Consider the following 18,764-nt stretch of genomic DNA (forward strand, 5'->3'; position numbering starts at 1 on the left):
TGACTCTGAGAAGAATGAATCATAGGTGGTGTTGATGTGGTCATATCTGAACATGAGTCAGGTACAGGGTTTAGTAGCAGTTCTGTACCTTTCCAGAGTCACGGGTCTTGGCTCTGAGCTTGTTGACCTGAGTCCAGCAATGTCAGCACGCTCCTCAGCCTCCTCCAGCTCATGCTGAACCTTCCTGAACTTAGACATGTGTTGGTTTGCTGCTCCTCCTGGGTGGAAAAGAGAGGGAGAGCAGAACATCAGCATTTAAAGTTTGAAGCTTCAGGTAGCAAAATAAATACTATTTTCAACAAAACAAATATTGGCAGATTTAGGATAGCAATGTATACAGGGAGATATATGATATGCAGAGAAAGTGGGTGGCAGAACTAGAACAAACCGCTGCCTCCAGCACGATCACTAGACCAGCAAATTCATATTCAATCTCCTTTAAGTTGGTAACAAATAAGAGGCACTCACAAATGCGCATAATTTCTTCAGCATTTACTTGCACTATCAATTGTCATTGTTGACTGGTGTGCTGTAGCAACACTTTAACTAAACCGTATGGACATCACGTTTTGTAGGGGGAAAAAACATTTTCCATTGTATGCTTTCAGAGTATTGACCTAGTCTGTGACTCACCGCTTCCTCAGCCTGCCTCTTGTAGGCCTTCACTTTCATCTGCAGCTTATCTACCAGGTCCTGAAGTCTGTTAACGTTCTTCTTATCTCCTCAGTCTGTGGGAGAAGATCAAAGAATCAATGTCACAATAGTTTTATACACAAACCTCTCTGTGTTAGTGTCAAGTGTGTGAAGAAGGCACTTTCTCTATCTCTTACCTGGTAAGTGAGCTCCTTGACTCTGCGCTCATACTTGCGAACTCCCTTGACTGCGTCTACACCTCTTCTCTGCTCGGCCTCCACCTCAGTCTCGAGCTCACGCACCTTTGTGGAACAAATACAAGTAGGCATTTGTTTGAGGTGGTGAAATCAAATCAGACCTAACAACTATTTGTAAACGGTATAATCTTCTACCCAGTCAAGGAGGCACAATTGTTATCTGTTCCTATGTACTCTGCAATTATAACAACAACTTTTCATTATCTAGGTCAGTAGTTCTCAAAGTGGAATTTACATTTCAATTGTTTATGTTTATTTCCAGCAAGAACAGATTAAACAGCCCGGATCTTTGGAAAATGTTCAGAGGGTGCAATACAGTACAATGTAATATTATTCATCCACAATTTATGTTATTAACTCTTAGATTAAACAACGGGTCTGGGAGGCTCACAACTCAATTCTTCTTGTATTTGAAATATGACTTTTAACCATTTTGTCATGCGTTTTGTGGTGTATGGTGCAGTACCAGTACGGCAACTAGAGGCCGCCACTCGCAAGTTTTAATGTTGTGACATTGCTTCTATTATGGAGCTCGCGCTCTGGCAGTTGAGAGTAGTTTGCCAAGTGAGCCAACAGCAAGACAGAAGCACCGACATAAATACATTTTAATGTCTTTATTTTGAAAGTAAGCGAGTGGAAAAACACCATATTCAAGACGGCAAAGTTTCTGGAGTATGTACATATGTTTGTTGAGATATTATGTTGTATTTTCAGGTTTTACGAACTTATTAAAGTCCGCTAGCCTAAAAGCTAATTCAGCCATTAGCCTGCTGGCCGGTAGCCCCGCATAGCAACGCTAGCTTGCCTAGCAACGGTTGTTCAATGAGACGTAACAATAGAGAGATAAATGATTACTATGACATTAATTCGATGAATGTATATTATATTCTGTGTTGATATTTATTGTGAATTATTATTATTATTATGATCGAAATGGCAGATTAGAAGAAGTCTTGATCCAATACCTTTTTATTTAAAGGTCTTGGATCAACTCCACTAAATAAGTGTACAATTATTATAATTTGTTGTGATCATAAATCCACAGTAATTTAAGCTTTAAAACTGCAACATTTTCTCTCAGATGCAAACAAGGGGGACTTAAAAATGTTATTTCCCAGGGCCCGAGACTTGATTAGTCCAGTCATGCACTACAGAAGTCATAGTAAATCTGCGTGGATGCTATTTTGATGCACTTTAAAGTAGGGGTTGTGTTCTGATATTATGAAGGGGGTCCCTGATGAATTTGCTATCACAAAAGGGGTGGTCCCCGATGCAAAGAAGTTTGGGAACCCCTGATCTAGGTGGGTTATTGTGAGAATAAGTCATTAAACAATGTTCTTGTTTATTTTTATATGATCAAATACATTTCCAGCAATCAGTCTTTCAATCCACCCTAATCCACCCTGCTGGTATCTCACCCTGGACTCCAGTTTCTGGAGCTGCTTCTTGCCTCCCTTCATGGCCAGATTCTCAGCCTCATCCAGGCGGTGCTGCAGGTCCTTGACTGTGACCTCCAGGTTCTTCTTCATCCTCTCCAGGTGAGAGCTGGTGTCCTGCTCCTTCTTCAGCTCCTCAGACATCATGGCCGCCTAGAATAGTAGTTTGTTTATTTTATGCACCAATCATAATGTCCCTCGCAGATCTTTGTTGTTCTTATCCAGCCCAGCTACCATTGGCACATGGGGACAAATCAAGTTGATGTAATTCAAGGACTCACGTCAGTGATTGCCTTCTTGGCCTTCTCCTCTGCATTCCTGGCCTCCTGGACAATGTCGTCCACCTCTCCCTGCACCTGCACCAGGTCAGTCTCCAGCTTCTTCTTGGTGTTCAGAAGGCTGGTGTTCTTAAGAAGGAAACAAGACGATTTGTTTGACTCTCAAGAGAACTTGCATGTCACAAGACTGAAATTCTGAACATCTAAAGCAAGCACTGTCAAATTCCAGGTGTGTTTAAACTGTATGCTTGGTTGAGTTTCATTAGAAACGGCTTTGACCCATACCTGGGAGTGCAGCAGTCCAACACGCTCGCTGGCGTCTACCAGCTCAGTCTCAGCCACTTTGCGGCCTCTCTCTGTCTGCTCCAGAGCAACTCTCAGCTCCTCGATTTCAGCCACCATCAGACCGTTTCTACGCTCCACCATGGCGGCCTGCTCCTTCATGTCTTCTGCAGCGCGGACGGCGTCATCAAGGTGCAATTGGGCATCCTGTGGTTCACAATGACATACGTTCATTAGGACTTGTGGAAGTAGAGGTGATAGGATCGATCAGTGATAGAAACGTTCACTGGGAAGAATTTCCCAGTATCCCTACCTTTCTACAGCACATAGTTCTATTCAATTCCTCTGTTCTATTATTTTCTACAGATTCACAAACAAATCCCTCTCCATGTTGAGGTGTTTGAACCTGATGTCCCAGTCCCTTTACCTTGAGCTGTCCCTGGACGTTCCTCAGCTGTTTCTGGGCCTCAGCGGCCTGCCTGTTGGAGTGGCTCAGCTGGATCTCCATCTCGTTCAGGTCTCCCTCCATCTTCTTCTTCACCCTCAGGGCGTCATTCCTGCTCCTGACCTCAGAGTCCAGGGTGCTCTGCATGGAGTCAACCACCCTCTGGCTGTTCCTCTTGATCTGCTCCATCTCCTCATCCTTCTCAGCGATCTTCCTGTCCACCTCACCCTTGATCTGGTTCAGCTCCAGCTGCACACGCAGAATCTTGGATTCCTCGTGCTCTAGTGTGCCCTGGACAAACAGAAGCAGTCAGGCCAATTGTGTTAAATACATTTGGATGTAGGAATTAAATATATATGACTACAATAAACACCAATACACAGGGCCTTTCACTGTAGCTGGCATTGGTTAGTTAACACTGCTTTTCCCAACAAACAGCTGTAGTTTGTACCTCAGCCTCCTCCAGAGCGGTCTGGATCTCAGACTTCTCTGTCTCCACGGTCTTCTTGGCCTTCTCCAGCTCATGGATGCTCTTGCCAGTCTCTCCGATCTGCTCAGTCAGGTCAGAGATCTCCTCTGCACACACACACACAGAAGCAATTTAGACTTGGGAGATTTTCAGTGGATATCGCCAATGCACTGAAGTTGACATTGAATCATATTAACAGCAATTAATATTGCTAATGAAACATGAGCCAAATAGAATTGCTGTCAAATGCTCACGTTGTAGGTTCTTGTTCTCTCTCTTCAGAGTCTCCAGATGATCCAGAGCCTCCTCGTAGGAGTTCTTCATCTTGAAGAGTTCAGTGCTCATAGAGCGAGCCTCCTTCTGAGCTCCTTCCAGCTCAGCCTGGCCCTCCTCATACTTCTGCTTCCACTCTGCCAGAACCTAGGAGAATCAATGTGATTTTCATCAGAAGTCATTGATGAAGAGTTTTGAATCAGAAATATGCTACAATTATACTACAATTCATCATATTTCAAACAGTAAATATCAGCCTAGGGTAAGGTTTATTCATTTTCACCTTGTCAAAGTTCCTCTGCTTCTTGTCGAGGTTGGCAGCCAATGCATTGGCTCTCTCAACATCAATCATGAGGTCCTCCACCTCTCCCTGCAGCCTCTGCTTGGTCTTCTCCAGGGAGGCACACTTGGAGTTGGTCGCCTCAATGGTCTCCTCCGCCTCCTGCAGACGCTGGGCCAGCTTCTTCCTGTTGGACAACAGAGGTTGGTTTTATGGAGTGATACATATGTTTCAATACATATTGATGTAACATTTTCTCAGAGCCCCCTACCACCCTCACCATCCACACCATATCTGAGTTTTTCTGTTGCGTGCGACTCACTTGGCCTCCTCCAGCTCCTCTGTCCTCTGGATGGCATCAGTTTCATACTTAGTCCTCCACTGAGCCACCTCACTGTTCGCCTTGGACATGCCGCGTTGCAGCTCTGCCTTGGCCTCCTGCTCCTCCTCAAACTGCTCCCTCAGGAGGTCACAGTCATGGCGGGCAGACTGGACACCATGGGCCAGTGCATTTTTAGCCTGTGAGAATGAAAGACAAGGAGAGATGAGTGAGATAGTCAAACACATTATGGTCGAAGTCTCTGAGGGTGGAGAGACAGTAGAACTCTCTGAGGGTGGAGAGACAGTAGGAGTCTCAGAGGATGGAGAGACAGTAGGAGTCTCTGAGGTTGGTGAGACAGTAGAAGTCTCTGAGGGTGGAGAGACAAGGTGGTGTAGTCACCATCTATATGAAGATATGGCTCTAAACTCTGTGGACGGTGGAGTCCATCTTGGGTCCCTTACCTTGACCTCCTCCTCAGTCGCCCTCTTCAGCTCCTCCACCTGCTGGGTGAAGGCCTGTTTTCCTCTGGTCAGCTGAGACACCAGGGCTTCCTTCTCCTCCAGCTGGCGGCCAAACTCACCTGCAGGGACAGAGGAACATCTTGTTAATAGGATCTCTGTTTTCTAAGATTGAAAATGGATTCTGAGGTATCATAGGGCAATGTTAGGTGGTGAATAGTACAGTAGAAACTATGTGGATATCGCCCCTAATACATGTTGGGTTCTACTGAAGGAAAGCATTGGCTTGTTGTTTTTTGTTGATGGTACCATTTTCTGTCAGGAGTCGGGCTCTCTGTCCGCTGATGTCGTTGACCTGGCGAACATTCTCATCATTCTTAGTCTTGAGCTCACTCAGCTGGTCCTCAAGAGTACGGCACATCTTCTCCAGATTGCCCTGTTAGTGAAACATGTTCCATTATTTCTTTATATTTGTGACTCCTGTCAACTTCAGTTCACATGAATTCAAAACCTCACTACTCACCTTAGCCTTGGCGACGGCCTCCATGTTGCTGGAGAGGTCATCAATCTCCATCTTGTACTCGCTCTTCTCCTTCTCCAGCTTCTGCTTGACGCGCTGCAGGTTGTCGATCTGCTCCCCGAGCTCAGCCACACTGTCGGCCTGCTTCTTGCGCAGAGCGGCGGCTGTGGCCTCATGCTGCAGGGTGGACTCTTCAAGATCACGACGCAGCTTCTGGAACTCAGCCTCACGCTTCTTGTTCATCTCAATCTGAGCAGCAGTGGCGCCTCCGGCCTCCTCCAGCCTCTCGCTGATCTCCTCAAGTTCCCTGGAGAGATCGGCCCTCTGTTTCTCAACCTTAGCCCTGGCAGCACGCTCAGCCTCAATTTCCTCCTCCAGCTCCTCAATACGGGCCTAGAATAGGGGCAGGAGCAGGGGGATGAACACTACAATACAGTTGAAACAATTGAACTCCACAAAATAATAATAGGATGTATATTTTGTATAAATGTGTAATAAAAACCCAGTTACACTAATACATTCAGTAGACAGTGTCCCATGCAGGAGCCAAACCCTCAAAGGTAAGAAGTTAGACAGAGGACTCTAGATGGATATAAGCCTTTTTAACATGTATATTGTCATTGAGGGCTTAGTGAGGATGGTAAGAAGCACCAACAAGAAACACCATCTTCCAACCTACTGAGCCATCAGAAGCCACCTGGAAAACTGTCTGCTGCCAGAAAAAGTGTCCATTCTTTTAAAGGAAATGGTTCAAGTCTGTGATTTTCTGTACTGGAGCTTATATCCTGTACTATACCTGGAGTTCCTTGATCTTCTTCTGGAGCTGAGCTCCCAGAGACTGCTCATCCTCAATCTTGCTGAGGAGCTGGGTGGTCTCAAACTCCTTCCTAAGAAACACAAACACGTTGATTGCAGAGTTGGTTTTGGTTCGATAGTGTAAAGGGAGAGTATTATACCATTCACTTGGCTTTTAAGAATCACATGCAAATGCTAATTAATAATTACAAGAATTAGTCAAGAACAACCATTATAGCAGGTAATACTGTTGTCATTTGTTTGTGTTTACTTCTTGATTTTCTCATCAGCTTGCTGCTTGTCATTCTCCAGGTCCATTATGGACTCCTGGGCCAGTTTCAGATCTCCCTCCAGCTTTCTCTTGGCTCTCTCAAGGTCCATACGGAGCTTCTTCTCTTGCTCCAGAGAACCCTCAAGCTAGAAGATAAAACACATATATTGTTAAAATCTAAACAACTGAAGATAATATCATCTTACATACTATCATGGCCAAAATGTCAAACTCCACTCACGTCGTCCACTTGCTGTTCCAGCTTGGTCTTGGCCTTGGTCAGAGTGTTGACTTTGTCCTCCTCTGCCTGCAGGTCATCCAGTGTCTGCTGGTGGGCCTCTTGGAGGGCTTTCTTCTCCTTGGTCAGCTTGGCAACACTCTCATCCATAGACGCCATCTCCTCTGTCAGGTTTTTAACCTGTAAATTGCCACAACATAATTATAATTATACATAAAGGGGAGATTTAGTTTGTTAAATATTGCATTCATTTAATTTAGATTAGAAATGAATCAACAACTACTGTACTATAGATTCAACACTAGGGGGCAGTGTTCACCATGCCCGTCTACTGAATGGAAGTCAAACATGACATTTAAAAAAAAAACTTTATTTAAATAGGCAAGTCAGTTAAGAACAAATTCTTATTTTCAATGATGGCCAAAGAACAGTGCCTTGTTCAGGGGCAGAACGACAGATGTTTTACCTTGTCATCTCGGGTAACCTTTCTGTTACTAGTCCAACACCACTAGACTACTTGCCGCCCCATGAGAGGGGAGCAGAACATGCAATATATTTGGGGAGTACCCCGCAACTGAAATTCTACCATTGTGTCATAATATTTCCTGCACCCACAATACAACTTGAATTCCATTTCTGTTAAACTATGTTTTGAGTTGAATAATGTTTGGATTATTGTTGGTTAGACTGTCTATAGTAAGACACAAGACCTTGTTTTCAGTGGCGTGCTTCTCCTTCTCCACTTTGGCCAGGGTGAGCTCCAGGTCATCAATGTCCTTCTTCAGCTCAGAGCACTCATCCTCCAGCTTCCTCTTCTTGGCAGTCAACTCAGCATTGATCTCCTCCTCATCCTCCAGCCTCTCGGTCGTCTCTTTGAGTTTGGCCTCCAGCTGGATCTTGCTCTTGATGAGCCCCTCACACCTTTCCTCAGCATCGTTCAGACTCTCTCCTTCCTGGTTTCAGAACAGCAGAAACAAAATCAGAGGCCTCACTTTGTATCCAAGTTACATGTTACTCAAAGAGGTCAGAGCAAATCAATAGAAATTCATGAGATATATAACATTGGCAATACAAATGTGTGTTCATATGGATTTGTATTCATGTGTATGCAAATGTGCCTGGGTCACTCACAGACGCGACTTGGAGCGCCAGGTCGTTCTTCTCCTGCGTCAGGGCCACCAACTTCTCCTCCATTTGCTTCTTTGTGGCCAGAGCCTTGGCCAGGTCTGTCGTCATCTTCTCATAGTTCTCCTTCATGTTGGCCAGCTCCTTCTCAGTCTCAGCACTCTGCAGCAGGGGCTTGATCTTGAAGTACAACTTCATCCATGGCCAGGTTTTCACATTCATGAATGAGCGGATGTTGTACTGGATGGAGTAAATTGATTCTCTGGTCGATAGAAAGGATGGAGTGTCATGGTGAGTGACATGCTTAAAGCTACATTCTGGGATTAGATGAACAACAAAACAGAACCACCTGCCACTGTTTGTTTACAGTTGAGGAATGGGGCTAGGGAAATGTAACACCTCTTAAATTCATAGACAGTGCTCTAGATGCAATATCTGACAGGTCGTGCATTCTAAGCTCATGAGACATTTTATATTCTTCAAGAATGAAAAGGTAAATACCAAAAATTTAAATGACAGTTGAACAGCCAAATCCCAAACTGCAGCTATTAAGCTAGAATCCTTAGTTGCTACATCCATTTCTGGACTAAATTAATTAACCCAAAAGCTTTAGTAGACCATTATAAGATGTACTTTCTCATTCTGAACAACTCACAGCATATACAGTATGTAATCATAATGCATTAGATACAGGTGGTTGACAGAAAGCTTTGCCAAGATGTCTACTATTCCTCACCTCCTCTCCATCATCTTGCTGAACTCTCTCCTCATGAGGAATCCACGGCTGAGAGCCTGGACCATGCCGACCAGAGTGGCCAGCTTCTCATCTCTCATCTCCTCCAGGACACCCAGCAGACCGGCTTTGAAGAACACCTAAGACACAGGTTAACATGGTCAATGGAACCACAGATAGAAAGGGTTGAATCAAAAGAGGGGAACAACACCACTAGATTGATTTAAACAACATTAACTTTGCAATGGTTGCAAACAAACCATGGGAGAGGTTGTTTCTAAGTTGTTAGACATTGCACAATTGTAGATTAATAATGTACACAGATGCAGATAACTGCAGCCATAACACTCTAACAAAATGCACATGATAATGAGTTTAGATTCTCTTCTATACTTGTGATGTATGACTTTGAAGAAAAACACTACAATGTTTTTCCACCTTTTCCATTAGTTAAATGTAGAAGAAAAAACAAAAGGATGGATAGATCACCTGGAGAGATTTTATATGGTACGGGTTTAAATTATTATTCCAGTTGTGTTTTGTTGTCAGCTTTTACTGGGGGTTTTTGACTGACCTTGGTGTGTCCAAACTTGTAATCCTCGTGATTCACATCAATGGACCCAAGCAGCTTCTCAGAAGCCTTCTTGTTGTCCATGAACTGGCCCTCAGGGATGACGCTGGCATTCAGTACCTTGTACCTGAATAAAGATAGATTATTTACATATGTGCAGTTGTAGGTTGGTTATATTACGCAAAAGGTAAGCTTATCCTTGGAGCAGATCTGTGAGCATGTGTGCATTTATGTTTGTGTACCTCTGCTTGAAATCAGCATAGATAATTCTGCTGGGGAATCCCTTTCTGCAGATCCTGATACCCTCCAGTACACCATTACACCTGAGCTGGTGGATAACCAGGAAGTTCTCCATCAGACCTGGTAAAACAAAACAAGTCTCTTTTAATACTAATAAACAGGTTATAGATTGGGATCGTTAAGGTTACTGATACTGGACTGATAAGATGACATATTCAAGTCAATATTTCTTGTACCTGGAGTCTTTGACTCGTTGGGGATCAGGCAGCGCACAAAGTGAGGATGAGTGCTCCTCAAGTTGGTCATCAGCTTATGTAAGTTCTCCTGTAAGAGGGTTACAAACCATTTCCTCAGACATCATTTATGATAATCAATGCAACTTTTGAAGGACTGAATATACTAATTTCAAAAGCTCACCCTGAACTGGGAGGACACAGTCTGCATGGAACCACCCTTCTTCTTGCCTCCTTTCTTGGATGTATCTGTTAAAATGTGGAAAAGTTAAATATAACTAGAAAAGTACATTTCCTAGAGTGGGTGGAATGAATATAATAATTAGAAGAGTATGTAAGAAATCTAGAGTGGTCTTGTCTTCAGCAAGCACACTAATTATAAACCAGATAATCTCTGATTAACTTCACACTTATCTAGAGGCAAATGCTGCCAATCAGATTGTGTAGAATAACACCTATTGTATGATTAAATTAACCCAGTAATAAACCCTGAGAAAGTGTGATACATTCAAAGACTTTAAAGAACATTTGGTTGTAACAAGTGCTTTAAATTAAATATTTTGACGTGATGCCAGTCTTACCCTCAGGTGGGGCAGCAGGATACAGGGCAGCCAAAAGTTTGACTGAAGACTTCCCGTACAGTTGACAAACTGAGTCGTTCAGGGGGTCCTTGTTCTTCTCCAGCCAGCCAGTGATGTTGTAGTCCACAGTTCCGGCGTAGTGCACCAGGGAGAAGTGGGCCTCTGCCTTGCCTTTGGCAGGCTTGGGCTTCTCAAACGCCTTTGTTTTGCCAAGATGCTGGGAGTACAGCTTGTCCTTGAAGGTAGTGTCTGAAGACTTGGGGAACATGCACTCCTCTTCAAGGATGGAGAAGATGCCCAATGGCTTTACGAAAAGAGATGTATATCAAATTAGTGATATTTCCATTTAGGATCACATTTATTCCTTTTGCAAACATTCTACTTGCGGATTACATTCATTTAGGAAACATTGAGTTCTCAACAGTCAGATACGTTGTACCATTAAAATCCTCACAGACATCTTACCTTCTCAATAAGCTCAATGCAGGCAGCCAAGTCCATGCCGAAGTCAATGAAGGCCCAGACGATTCCCTCCTTCTTGTACTCCTCTTGCTCCAGGACAAACATGGTGTGGTTGAAAAACTGTTGCAGTTTCTCATTGGTGAAGTTGATGCACAGCTGCTCCATGCTGTTGTACTGTTGATGGAATTTTAAAAGGGATCATTTCATCATACAAGACTAATCCATCTCAATCACAACTAATTGTCTTGTTCTGGTCTCATACTCACGTCAAAGATCTCAAACCCGGCAATGTCGAGCACACCGATATAGAACTGCCTTGGCTGCTTGGTGTCCAACATCTCATTGATACGGATGACCATCCACAAAAACATCCTCTCATAGATGGACTTGGCCAGAGCACTGACTGAGTTATTAACCTGCAATGATAATACCTCAAATTAATACATGAGATATTGACCATGTCTCTTGATAAGAGCTAGGGAAAAACAAGATATGTTTTTTTTAAAGCTATGCACTCATCCCCAAAATAATTATGGTGCTCAGAAAATGGTAGATGCTCTGTTTGGCTGACTTACCTGAGGCACAGTCTGTCCCTTGGTCACATACTCGTTGCCGACCTTCACTCTGGGGTAGCACAGAGCCTTCAACATCTCAGCTGAGTTCAGGCCCAGCAGGTAGCCGATTTTATCAGCCACTGGAGAGAGAACCAACAACAACAGACTCAGGGACACAAGATCACTTGTTTCTGATTTCACACTGACAAAATAGTTTGGCTATCTTTTTTGTGGGTTAGGTTTAGGTTTTCTCACATATCCATCATTTCAAATAATTTCTGGAGGTTGGAATTGTGTCTTAAAAATAACTCCTGCCTGACTACACTGGGTGTACAAAACATTAGGAACACCTGCTCTTTCCATGACAGACTGACCAGGTGAAAGCTATGATCCCTTGTTGATGTCACCTGTTAATTACACTTCAATCAGTGTAGATGAAGGGGGGAGACAGGTTAAAGAAGGATTTTTAAGCCTTGATGCTGTTGAGACATGGATTGTGTATGTGTGCCATTCAGAGGCTGAATGGGCCTGACAAAATATTTATGTTCCTTTGAACAGGGTATGGTAGTAGGTGCCAGGCGCACCGATTTGAGTGTGTCAAGAACTGCAACGCTGCAGGGTTTTTCACACTCAGCAATTTCCTGTGTGTATAAAGAATGATCCACTACCAAAAGGAAATCCAGCCAACTTGACACAATTGTGGGAAGCATTAGAGCCAGCATGGGCCAGCACCCCTGTGGAACATTTTCGACACGTTTTCGAGTCCAGGCCCTGACAAATGTATGCTGTTCTGAGGGCAAAAGGGGGTGCAACTCAATATTAGGAAGGTGTTCCTAATGTTTTGTACACTCAGTATATTTCCATCTTTGGGAATGGGACTAATGCTTTATATATTGTATATCTATGATCTGGACTCACCCTCTGTGCCGTCTGGTTCGGCCTGCTCCTCACGCTGCTTCTGCTTGAATTTCAAGTTGCCATGGTGCAATACAGCTCCTGTCAGCTTGTAGATGGCCTGCTTCTCTTCATTTGTGAAGCCCAGGATTGTAATGGCATCCTGGCATTAAAGAGGAAGTACAACAGTGATGAACTGAATGGTCATTTGGTATGTGAAAAAAATACATGAAGATTCCCAGCTACCACCAAGTTGGAATTGCACAGTGCATTCAGTGTGTATGGTGGTCCTAGCCATTCCATATCTAGAGTTTGGTTAACCCTTTGTTCGACTCACGTCTGTGGCATCCAGCTCGTCATTGTCATTGATGCTGGCCACAGTGATTTGTCCCTGACTACACATGGGAAAGTCGTAGGGGTTGGTGGTGATGAGCGCCATTTCTGTGGACAACAGAGAACAGCTTGTCAGTTAAATCTCTTAGAATTCTGCTGTTCTACTTTACAGTATCTCTCCCTCCTTTACTCAATAGATGGACTCAAGGATACATGTAGTATATAATGAATAACATCAAAAGAGGAGAATGAGACTTGTGGACTAGTGCATCACAGTGCATTACTTGATAGATATTTCCAGACCTTCCAAATGTCTAGATGCCTTGTTATCTTGGATGTACTCATTGTAATAGTATTATTAGTGTGGATTATAGTGTGGAGGGGTTGAGGGTAGATGAAGCATGGGACAAATAACAAACAAAAGACAACTATTGTAAAATACATTGTGTATGTAAAAGTTATATAGGTTGTATAAACTGGAAGTAGAAGCCTAAGTATTGTTGTCCATTTGTTAACTCCAATTAGGGGAGGAGTGGTAGGGTTAGGGGAGGAGTGGTAAGGTTAGGGGAGGAGTGGTAGGGTTAGGGGAGGAGTGGTAGGGTTAGGGGAGGAGTGGTAGGGTTAGGGGAGGGATGGTAGGGTTAGGGGAGGAGTGGTAGGGTTAGGGGAGGAGTGGTAGGGTTAGGGGAGGAGTGGTAGGGTTAGGGGAGGAGTGGTAGTGTTAGGGGAGGAGTGGTAGGGTTAGGGGAGGAGTGGTAGGGTTAGGGGAGGAGTGGTAGGGTTAGGGGAGGAGTGGTAGGGCTATGGGAGGAGTGGTAGGGATGATAGGGTTAGGGGAGGAGTGGTAGGGTTAGGGGGAGAAGTGGTAGGGTTAGGGGAAAATCTGGGTGGGAATCATTTTCTCTGGACCTCTACTTTGTCGTACCAACTATGTCAGGTTTGTGGCCTGTCATCATCTGGAAGAAGATGTGGTAGCCTCTCTCATCGGGCAGCTGGAAGGACACTCTGGACTTCTCCAGCAGGTCTGAGAGAGAAAGAGAATGAGTGAATGACACACAGAGAAAGAGAGAAGAGAACATGGGATAAAATTACATTTGATTATATGATCTTCAAAAAATAATCTTTGTGAATTTAGGAAAGCATTGAGAAACAATCAAAACCAACTCACAGGTTTCAATGTCAGCTTTAGCCAGTTTACCACCTTGGAAGTGAATCCTGATGAATTTACCCTATAGTAGAGCATGGGGTTTATAAATAGGCCAACAAATTAATCTAACATTTTACTTTGATAGACCCCTGTAAATGTTAGTTTGTTGGACAGATGTTGGATCTATTGATACAGATATAGGATCTTGATGTATGATCCAGTTTGCTACAGCAGGGGGAAAATCCTGCAGCAACAGGAAATGTGAATTATTACGTGGATTGCAAATATTATTTTTTTAACAAATTGGTAGGGGTCGATCTTTTTTTTGATTACTACAGCAAATCAAGTCTAAAATGTTAAAGTGTATACTATAGGGAACTAATGAAATACATTTTTCCAATATAAGTTAACTTCCACAGTATGCCCTTCATACTTACAAAGCGAGACGAGTTATCGTTCCTCACTGTCTTGGCATTACCGTAAGCCTCCAGCAGAGGGTTAGCTGCAATGATCTGATCCTCAAGAGACCCCTGATTGAGACAAACATAAGTTGCTCAGAAACTGGTAAAGTGCTAAAGTAATTTTTTCTTCATTGCTTGAAATGTGTTAAAAAGGCAAACACAAGAACAACCTACCTGCATTTTGCTGGGGTCTACTTCCTTCTTCTTCTCTCCACCAGACACTGCAATGGTGGCAAAGTACTGGATGACACGCTTGGTGTTGACAGTCTTTCCTGCACCGGATTCTCCACTGGTTTATATGACAGAGAAAGAGGGGTTTTAGTTACATTTTTGAGTGTCAGATTGGCTTTCACTAAGAAATAGCATAGAAAAATATACTGTTAACCTGTGTTCTGACATAAGTCTATAACAAATAATCCTTCTCATCGACTCGTTATTACACATAACCTGATGCTCTAATCCATACATATTGTCATGTATTTCATCACACCAAGTGACCCAACTTATTACAATAGAAACACTTTCTCAAGTGACATTTTAGTAAACAACTTACGTAATCAGGACGGACTGGTTTTCCTTATCTGGAACCAAAAAAACATATTGCTTATCATACTCAAGCAACATTTATGGGGACATTATTTCATTCATAGCATCATCATGACTTTAACTTTGGAACATTTTCTATTCAAGGGTAGTGAAATCAGATATTCCCAGCAAACTGTTATTACCTAGACTAGAAAACAGTAGATACCTCTCTGAAGCATATTCCATTGATGCATCCGTTAATCTATCCATAAGCTCTTAATTGACTTTGAGATCCATATGTCCTTATGGACATCCATCCATTCATTCATTCATTCATTCATTCATCCATTCATCCATCCATCCATCCATCCATCCATCCATCCATCCATCCATCCATCCATCCATCCATCCATCCATCCATCCATCCATCCATCCATCCATGAGAGCTCGTACCAATCAGCATGAACTGAAAGGCGTTGTCAGAGACGGAGAAGATATGGGGTGGAGCCTCCATCCTCTTCTTCCCTCTGTAGGCATTGACAACCTCCATGTCGTACACTGGGAGCCACTTGTAGGGGTTCACCGTGGCACAGAAGAGCCCAGAGTAGGTCTGGATGAAAGAATAAATAAATGAGGGGATTAGTAAAGTCAGATGTTCTTTTACCTGGAATTATGTGAGGATGTGGGTGTTCTTTGGTTTACTGATGTGGGTCTACTGTATTGATATGTTTTGGTTTCTACCATTCATTACAGTGGTGTCACTTTACCGAGCTATATTGTAGGCTGTAAAAGTATACATTTTTATACTAATACAATTGCTTGAAAAAAAGTATTTTGTTTTTAACAAGTAATATATTTCTCTCTCAAAGAGATCGGGGTCAGAATTATAGAGGTCTATTTTCATGTCATCCGACCAAAGCACTGGTTCAAATCCAAGTGTCAGTTCCATTTGAGTAAACTCCAGCCGTTTACATTTGTTGGATGACACGAAAATAGAGCTCTTTGGGTAAGCCAACCAGTGATGGGTTTGGTGCTGAAATTAGAATGCATAAGCAGAAAAGAACCCCAATTCCTACTGTAAAATACGGTGGTGGATCTTTGATATTATGGAGCTATTTTGCTTCCACTGGTCCTGGGGCCCTTGTTAAGGTCAATGGTATCATGAACATTATCAAGTACCAGGATATTTTAGCCGAAAACCTCGTTGCCTTTGCCAGGAGGCTGAAACTTGGCCGCAAGTTAATCTTCCAGCAGGACAATAAACCCACGTTCACATAAAAATCTGCAATGAAATGGTTAATTGGCCACAAAGTCAACATTTTGCAAAGGCCATCTCAGTCTCGGGACTTGAAACCCATTGAAAACCTGCGGTTTGAATTCAAGTGGGCAGTCCATAAGAATGTCAAGGATCAGGAAGGATTCTGTATGGATGAGTGGTCTAAGATCCCTCCCAACTCATAAAAGATTTTAGAATAAATTTTTGCTCATATTTACCAAGAGTGTCAATATTTTTTGACTCCTCTGTATGGGTAGTACTGTATTTATGTATTTCTTATCTTCATGTATGTGTGTGTTTGTATGTGCAGGTTTCTTACATAGATCATCCATGCTGCATAACGCTCTTTGAGGTTATACAACACAGAGGCTTCATTCAGGTAGGTCATCATGGCCATGTCCTCAATCTTGTCATACTTAGGGGGGTTCATCTCATAGATGTCTGCATCTTTGAACTCTTTTCCTTCCTGAAACCATCAGAAATCTAGATTACACACAGAGCAAACTGGACATGACTGAATGCTTTTTGCTCATTAAATACAAGTTTAATCATTTAAAAAAAATGCATATCCATATTTAATCCAGCTACTTAGTTATCACCCACTGACACATACATGGTGATTCTTGACTAGTCAACATGAGAAATGTGTTAGTTATATAGTGCCTTCATAGTGCCTTCATAGTGCCTTCATAAAGCAAGTAAATGCTTCTAAGTGTTCATACCCCTTAATTTATTCCAGATTGTGTTGTATTACAGCCTGGATCCAACATTTATTAAATAGATATTTTTAAAATAAAATGTTGCACATTTATTGATAATGAAATACAGAAATATCTCATTTACATAAGTATTCACACACCTGAGTCAATACATGTTAGAATAACCTTTGGCAGAGATTACAGCTGTGAGTCTTTCTGGGTAAGTCTCCAAGAGCTTTACACACCTGGTTAGTACAATAATTGCGCATTATTCTTTTTTATATTCTTCAAGCTCTGTCAAGCTGGTTGTTGATCATTGCTAGACAGCCATTTTCAAGTTGTGTCATAGAGTTTCAAGCAAATTTAAGTCAACTGTAACTAGGCAATTCAATGTCGTCTTGGTTAAACAACTCCACCCGTATATTTGGCCTTGTGTTTTAGGTTATTGTCCTGCTGAAAATATTAAGTGTGCTATTCAATCGTGTTGGATTTGCTCCAAACATAACAATTTGTCTTCAGGACATGAAGTTAATTTCTTTGCCACATTCTTTAGAGTTTTACTTTTAATGCCTTATTACAAAAATAGGATGCATGTTTTGGAATAATTTTTAATTCTGTATACGATTTCTCCTTTTCAACTCTTTCATTTAGGTTAGTATTGTTATAATGTTGTTGCTCCATCCTCAGTTTTCTCCCGTCACAGCCATTAAACTCTGTAACTGTTTTAAAGTCACCATTGGCTTCATGGTGAAATCCCTGAGTGATTTCCTTCCTCTTAGGCAACTTAATTAGGAAGGGCGCCTGTATCTTTGTGGTGACTGAGTGTATTGATATACCATCCAAAGTGTAATGGTATACAACCTACCAGTAGGTTCCCTTTCTTTGCAAGGCACTGGAAACCCTCCCTGGTCTTAGTGGTTGAATCTGTGTTTCAAATTCACTGCTTGACTGAGGGACCTTACATATTATTGTAGGTGTGGTAATCAGAGATGAGGTAGTCATTCAATAATGATGTTAAACACTAGTATTGCAAACAGAGTGCATGCATGTATGTGTATCTTTTTTTTCCAACTTTTTTTTTGTTGACATTTTTAAAAAGAATTTAGATGATTTTTCAAGGAATAGTGTAAATGCACAAACTTGAATACTTTTCAGATGAGGCTTACCTCCTTAGTGCCGTCAGGTTTCGTGACTGTTACAGTACACTTCCCGTCGGCCCTGGCAGTGACCAAACCCTTGAGGTACAGCTCCGCCTTGTCTGTCACGTAGCAGGAGTTCTTTGAATCAAAGGGTGCGGTTTGTGCCTCAATCCTCTCCCTCTCAGGCTTACGGAGGTATATGGCAGCCTTGCCGTAGATTTGCATCTCCGCGTCCGTACTCATGGTGACGGATAACTAGGAAAGAGATGAAACATGATTGACTCTGTGGTGCTTCCTCCCCAGTCAACAGAGTTAGGTGAGTAGTATCTCTCTCAGAATATTCTCATCACTTTTTATGTGGAGACTCAAACCATGCCTCACCTTCTTTTCCCCCTCCTACAGATGAATGTGTACTTCTTGGAGGACCCTGTGAAACATGAGAGCGTTGTGAAAACACACAAGTCTAAATGCTCATCATTTAGCCGTCAAAAACATTTTGCCAACTCACTTTATTACACATTCAAATAATTACCCCTGGAAGCCCAGTTACATTCTAGAACCCCCTCAATGTATGTAAATGAGAGTTACAGATAGGAAGTAAAACATTTTAAATCAATGCCACTTTATTGCATACTGTCAAATCTTACAAGAGACATGCATAACTTAATTCAAACACTGCAGTTAGCTACTGCCTCAGTTGCTGAGTGCAAACATGAGACAAATGTAAAAGTTGGAGAGGTCTTACCACAGAGGAAGAAGGTATCTGACTTATGGATGCTGGGGCCTCAGTCTCCTTATATCTGGTTGGAAGTGCCAACAAAGCAACAGTTAATTA

General features: G+C 42.5%; 1 protein-coding gene across 1 annotated transcript; it reads right to left on the bottom strand.

The window, feature by feature from the left end:
• Positions 1 to 668: 668 nt before the first annotated feature.
• Positions 669 to 18,184, bottom strand: LOC109876633 (myosin heavy chain, fast skeletal muscle-like). The gene is made up of 37 exons (XM_031818196.1): positions 17,957 to 18,184; positions 16,412 to 16,558; positions 15,270 to 15,426; positions 14,845 to 14,872; positions 14,466 to 14,580; positions 14,268 to 14,360; positions 13,852 to 13,912; positions 13,609 to 13,707; positions 12,688 to 12,791; positions 12,375 to 12,513; positions 11,478 to 11,596; positions 11,169 to 11,318; positions 10,906 to 11,076; positions 10,441 to 10,744; positions 10,044 to 10,108; positions 9,863 to 9,950; positions 9,629 to 9,746; positions 9,390 to 9,513; positions 8,819 to 8,955; positions 8,089 to 8,344; positions 7,668 to 7,910; positions 6,961 to 7,137; positions 6,720 to 6,865; positions 6,450 to 6,540; positions 5,657 to 6,046; positions 5,443 to 5,569; positions 5,137 to 5,255; positions 4,676 to 4,872; positions 4,357 to 4,540; positions 4,055 to 4,220; positions 3,783 to 3,907; positions 3,314 to 3,622; positions 2,890 to 3,093; positions 2,608 to 2,733; positions 2,309 to 2,479; positions 831 to 935; positions 669 to 728 (listed from the first exon to the last, which is right to left on the bottom strand). Exons 1-37 carry the CDS (start codon positions 18,170 to 18,172, stop codon positions 684 to 686), a joined length of 5,616 nt encoding a protein of 1,871 aa, XP_031674056.1. The 5' UTR covers positions 18,173 to 18,184; the 3' UTR covers positions 669 to 683.
• Positions 18,185 to 18,764: the final 580 nt, after the last annotated feature.

The sequence above is a fragment of the Oncorhynchus kisutch genome, unplaced genomic scaffold (assembly GCF_002021735.2).
Source record: "Oncorhynchus kisutch isolate 150728-3 unplaced genomic scaffold, Okis_V2 scaffold1285, whole genome shotgun sequence".
NCBI classification, from domain to species: Eukaryota; Metazoa; Chordata; class Actinopteri; order Salmoniformes; family Salmonidae; genus Oncorhynchus; species Oncorhynchus kisutch.

Bases quoted from the DNA above. Each gene is read 5' to 3' on its own strand.
- LOC109876633 (XM_031818196.1), bottom strand. From the start codon at position 18,172: ATGAGTACGGACGCGGAGATGCAAATCTACGGCAAGGCTGCCATATAC. The intron at 12,514-12,687 runs GTGAGTCGAACA...CTTTAATGCCAG, and splicing joins ACGAGCTGGATGCCACAGAC to GATGCCATTACAATCCTGGG. The intron at 2,480-2,607 runs GTGAGTCCTTGA...CTACTATTCTAG, and splicing joins CCAAGAAGGCAATCACTGAC to GCGGCCATGATGTCTGAGGA.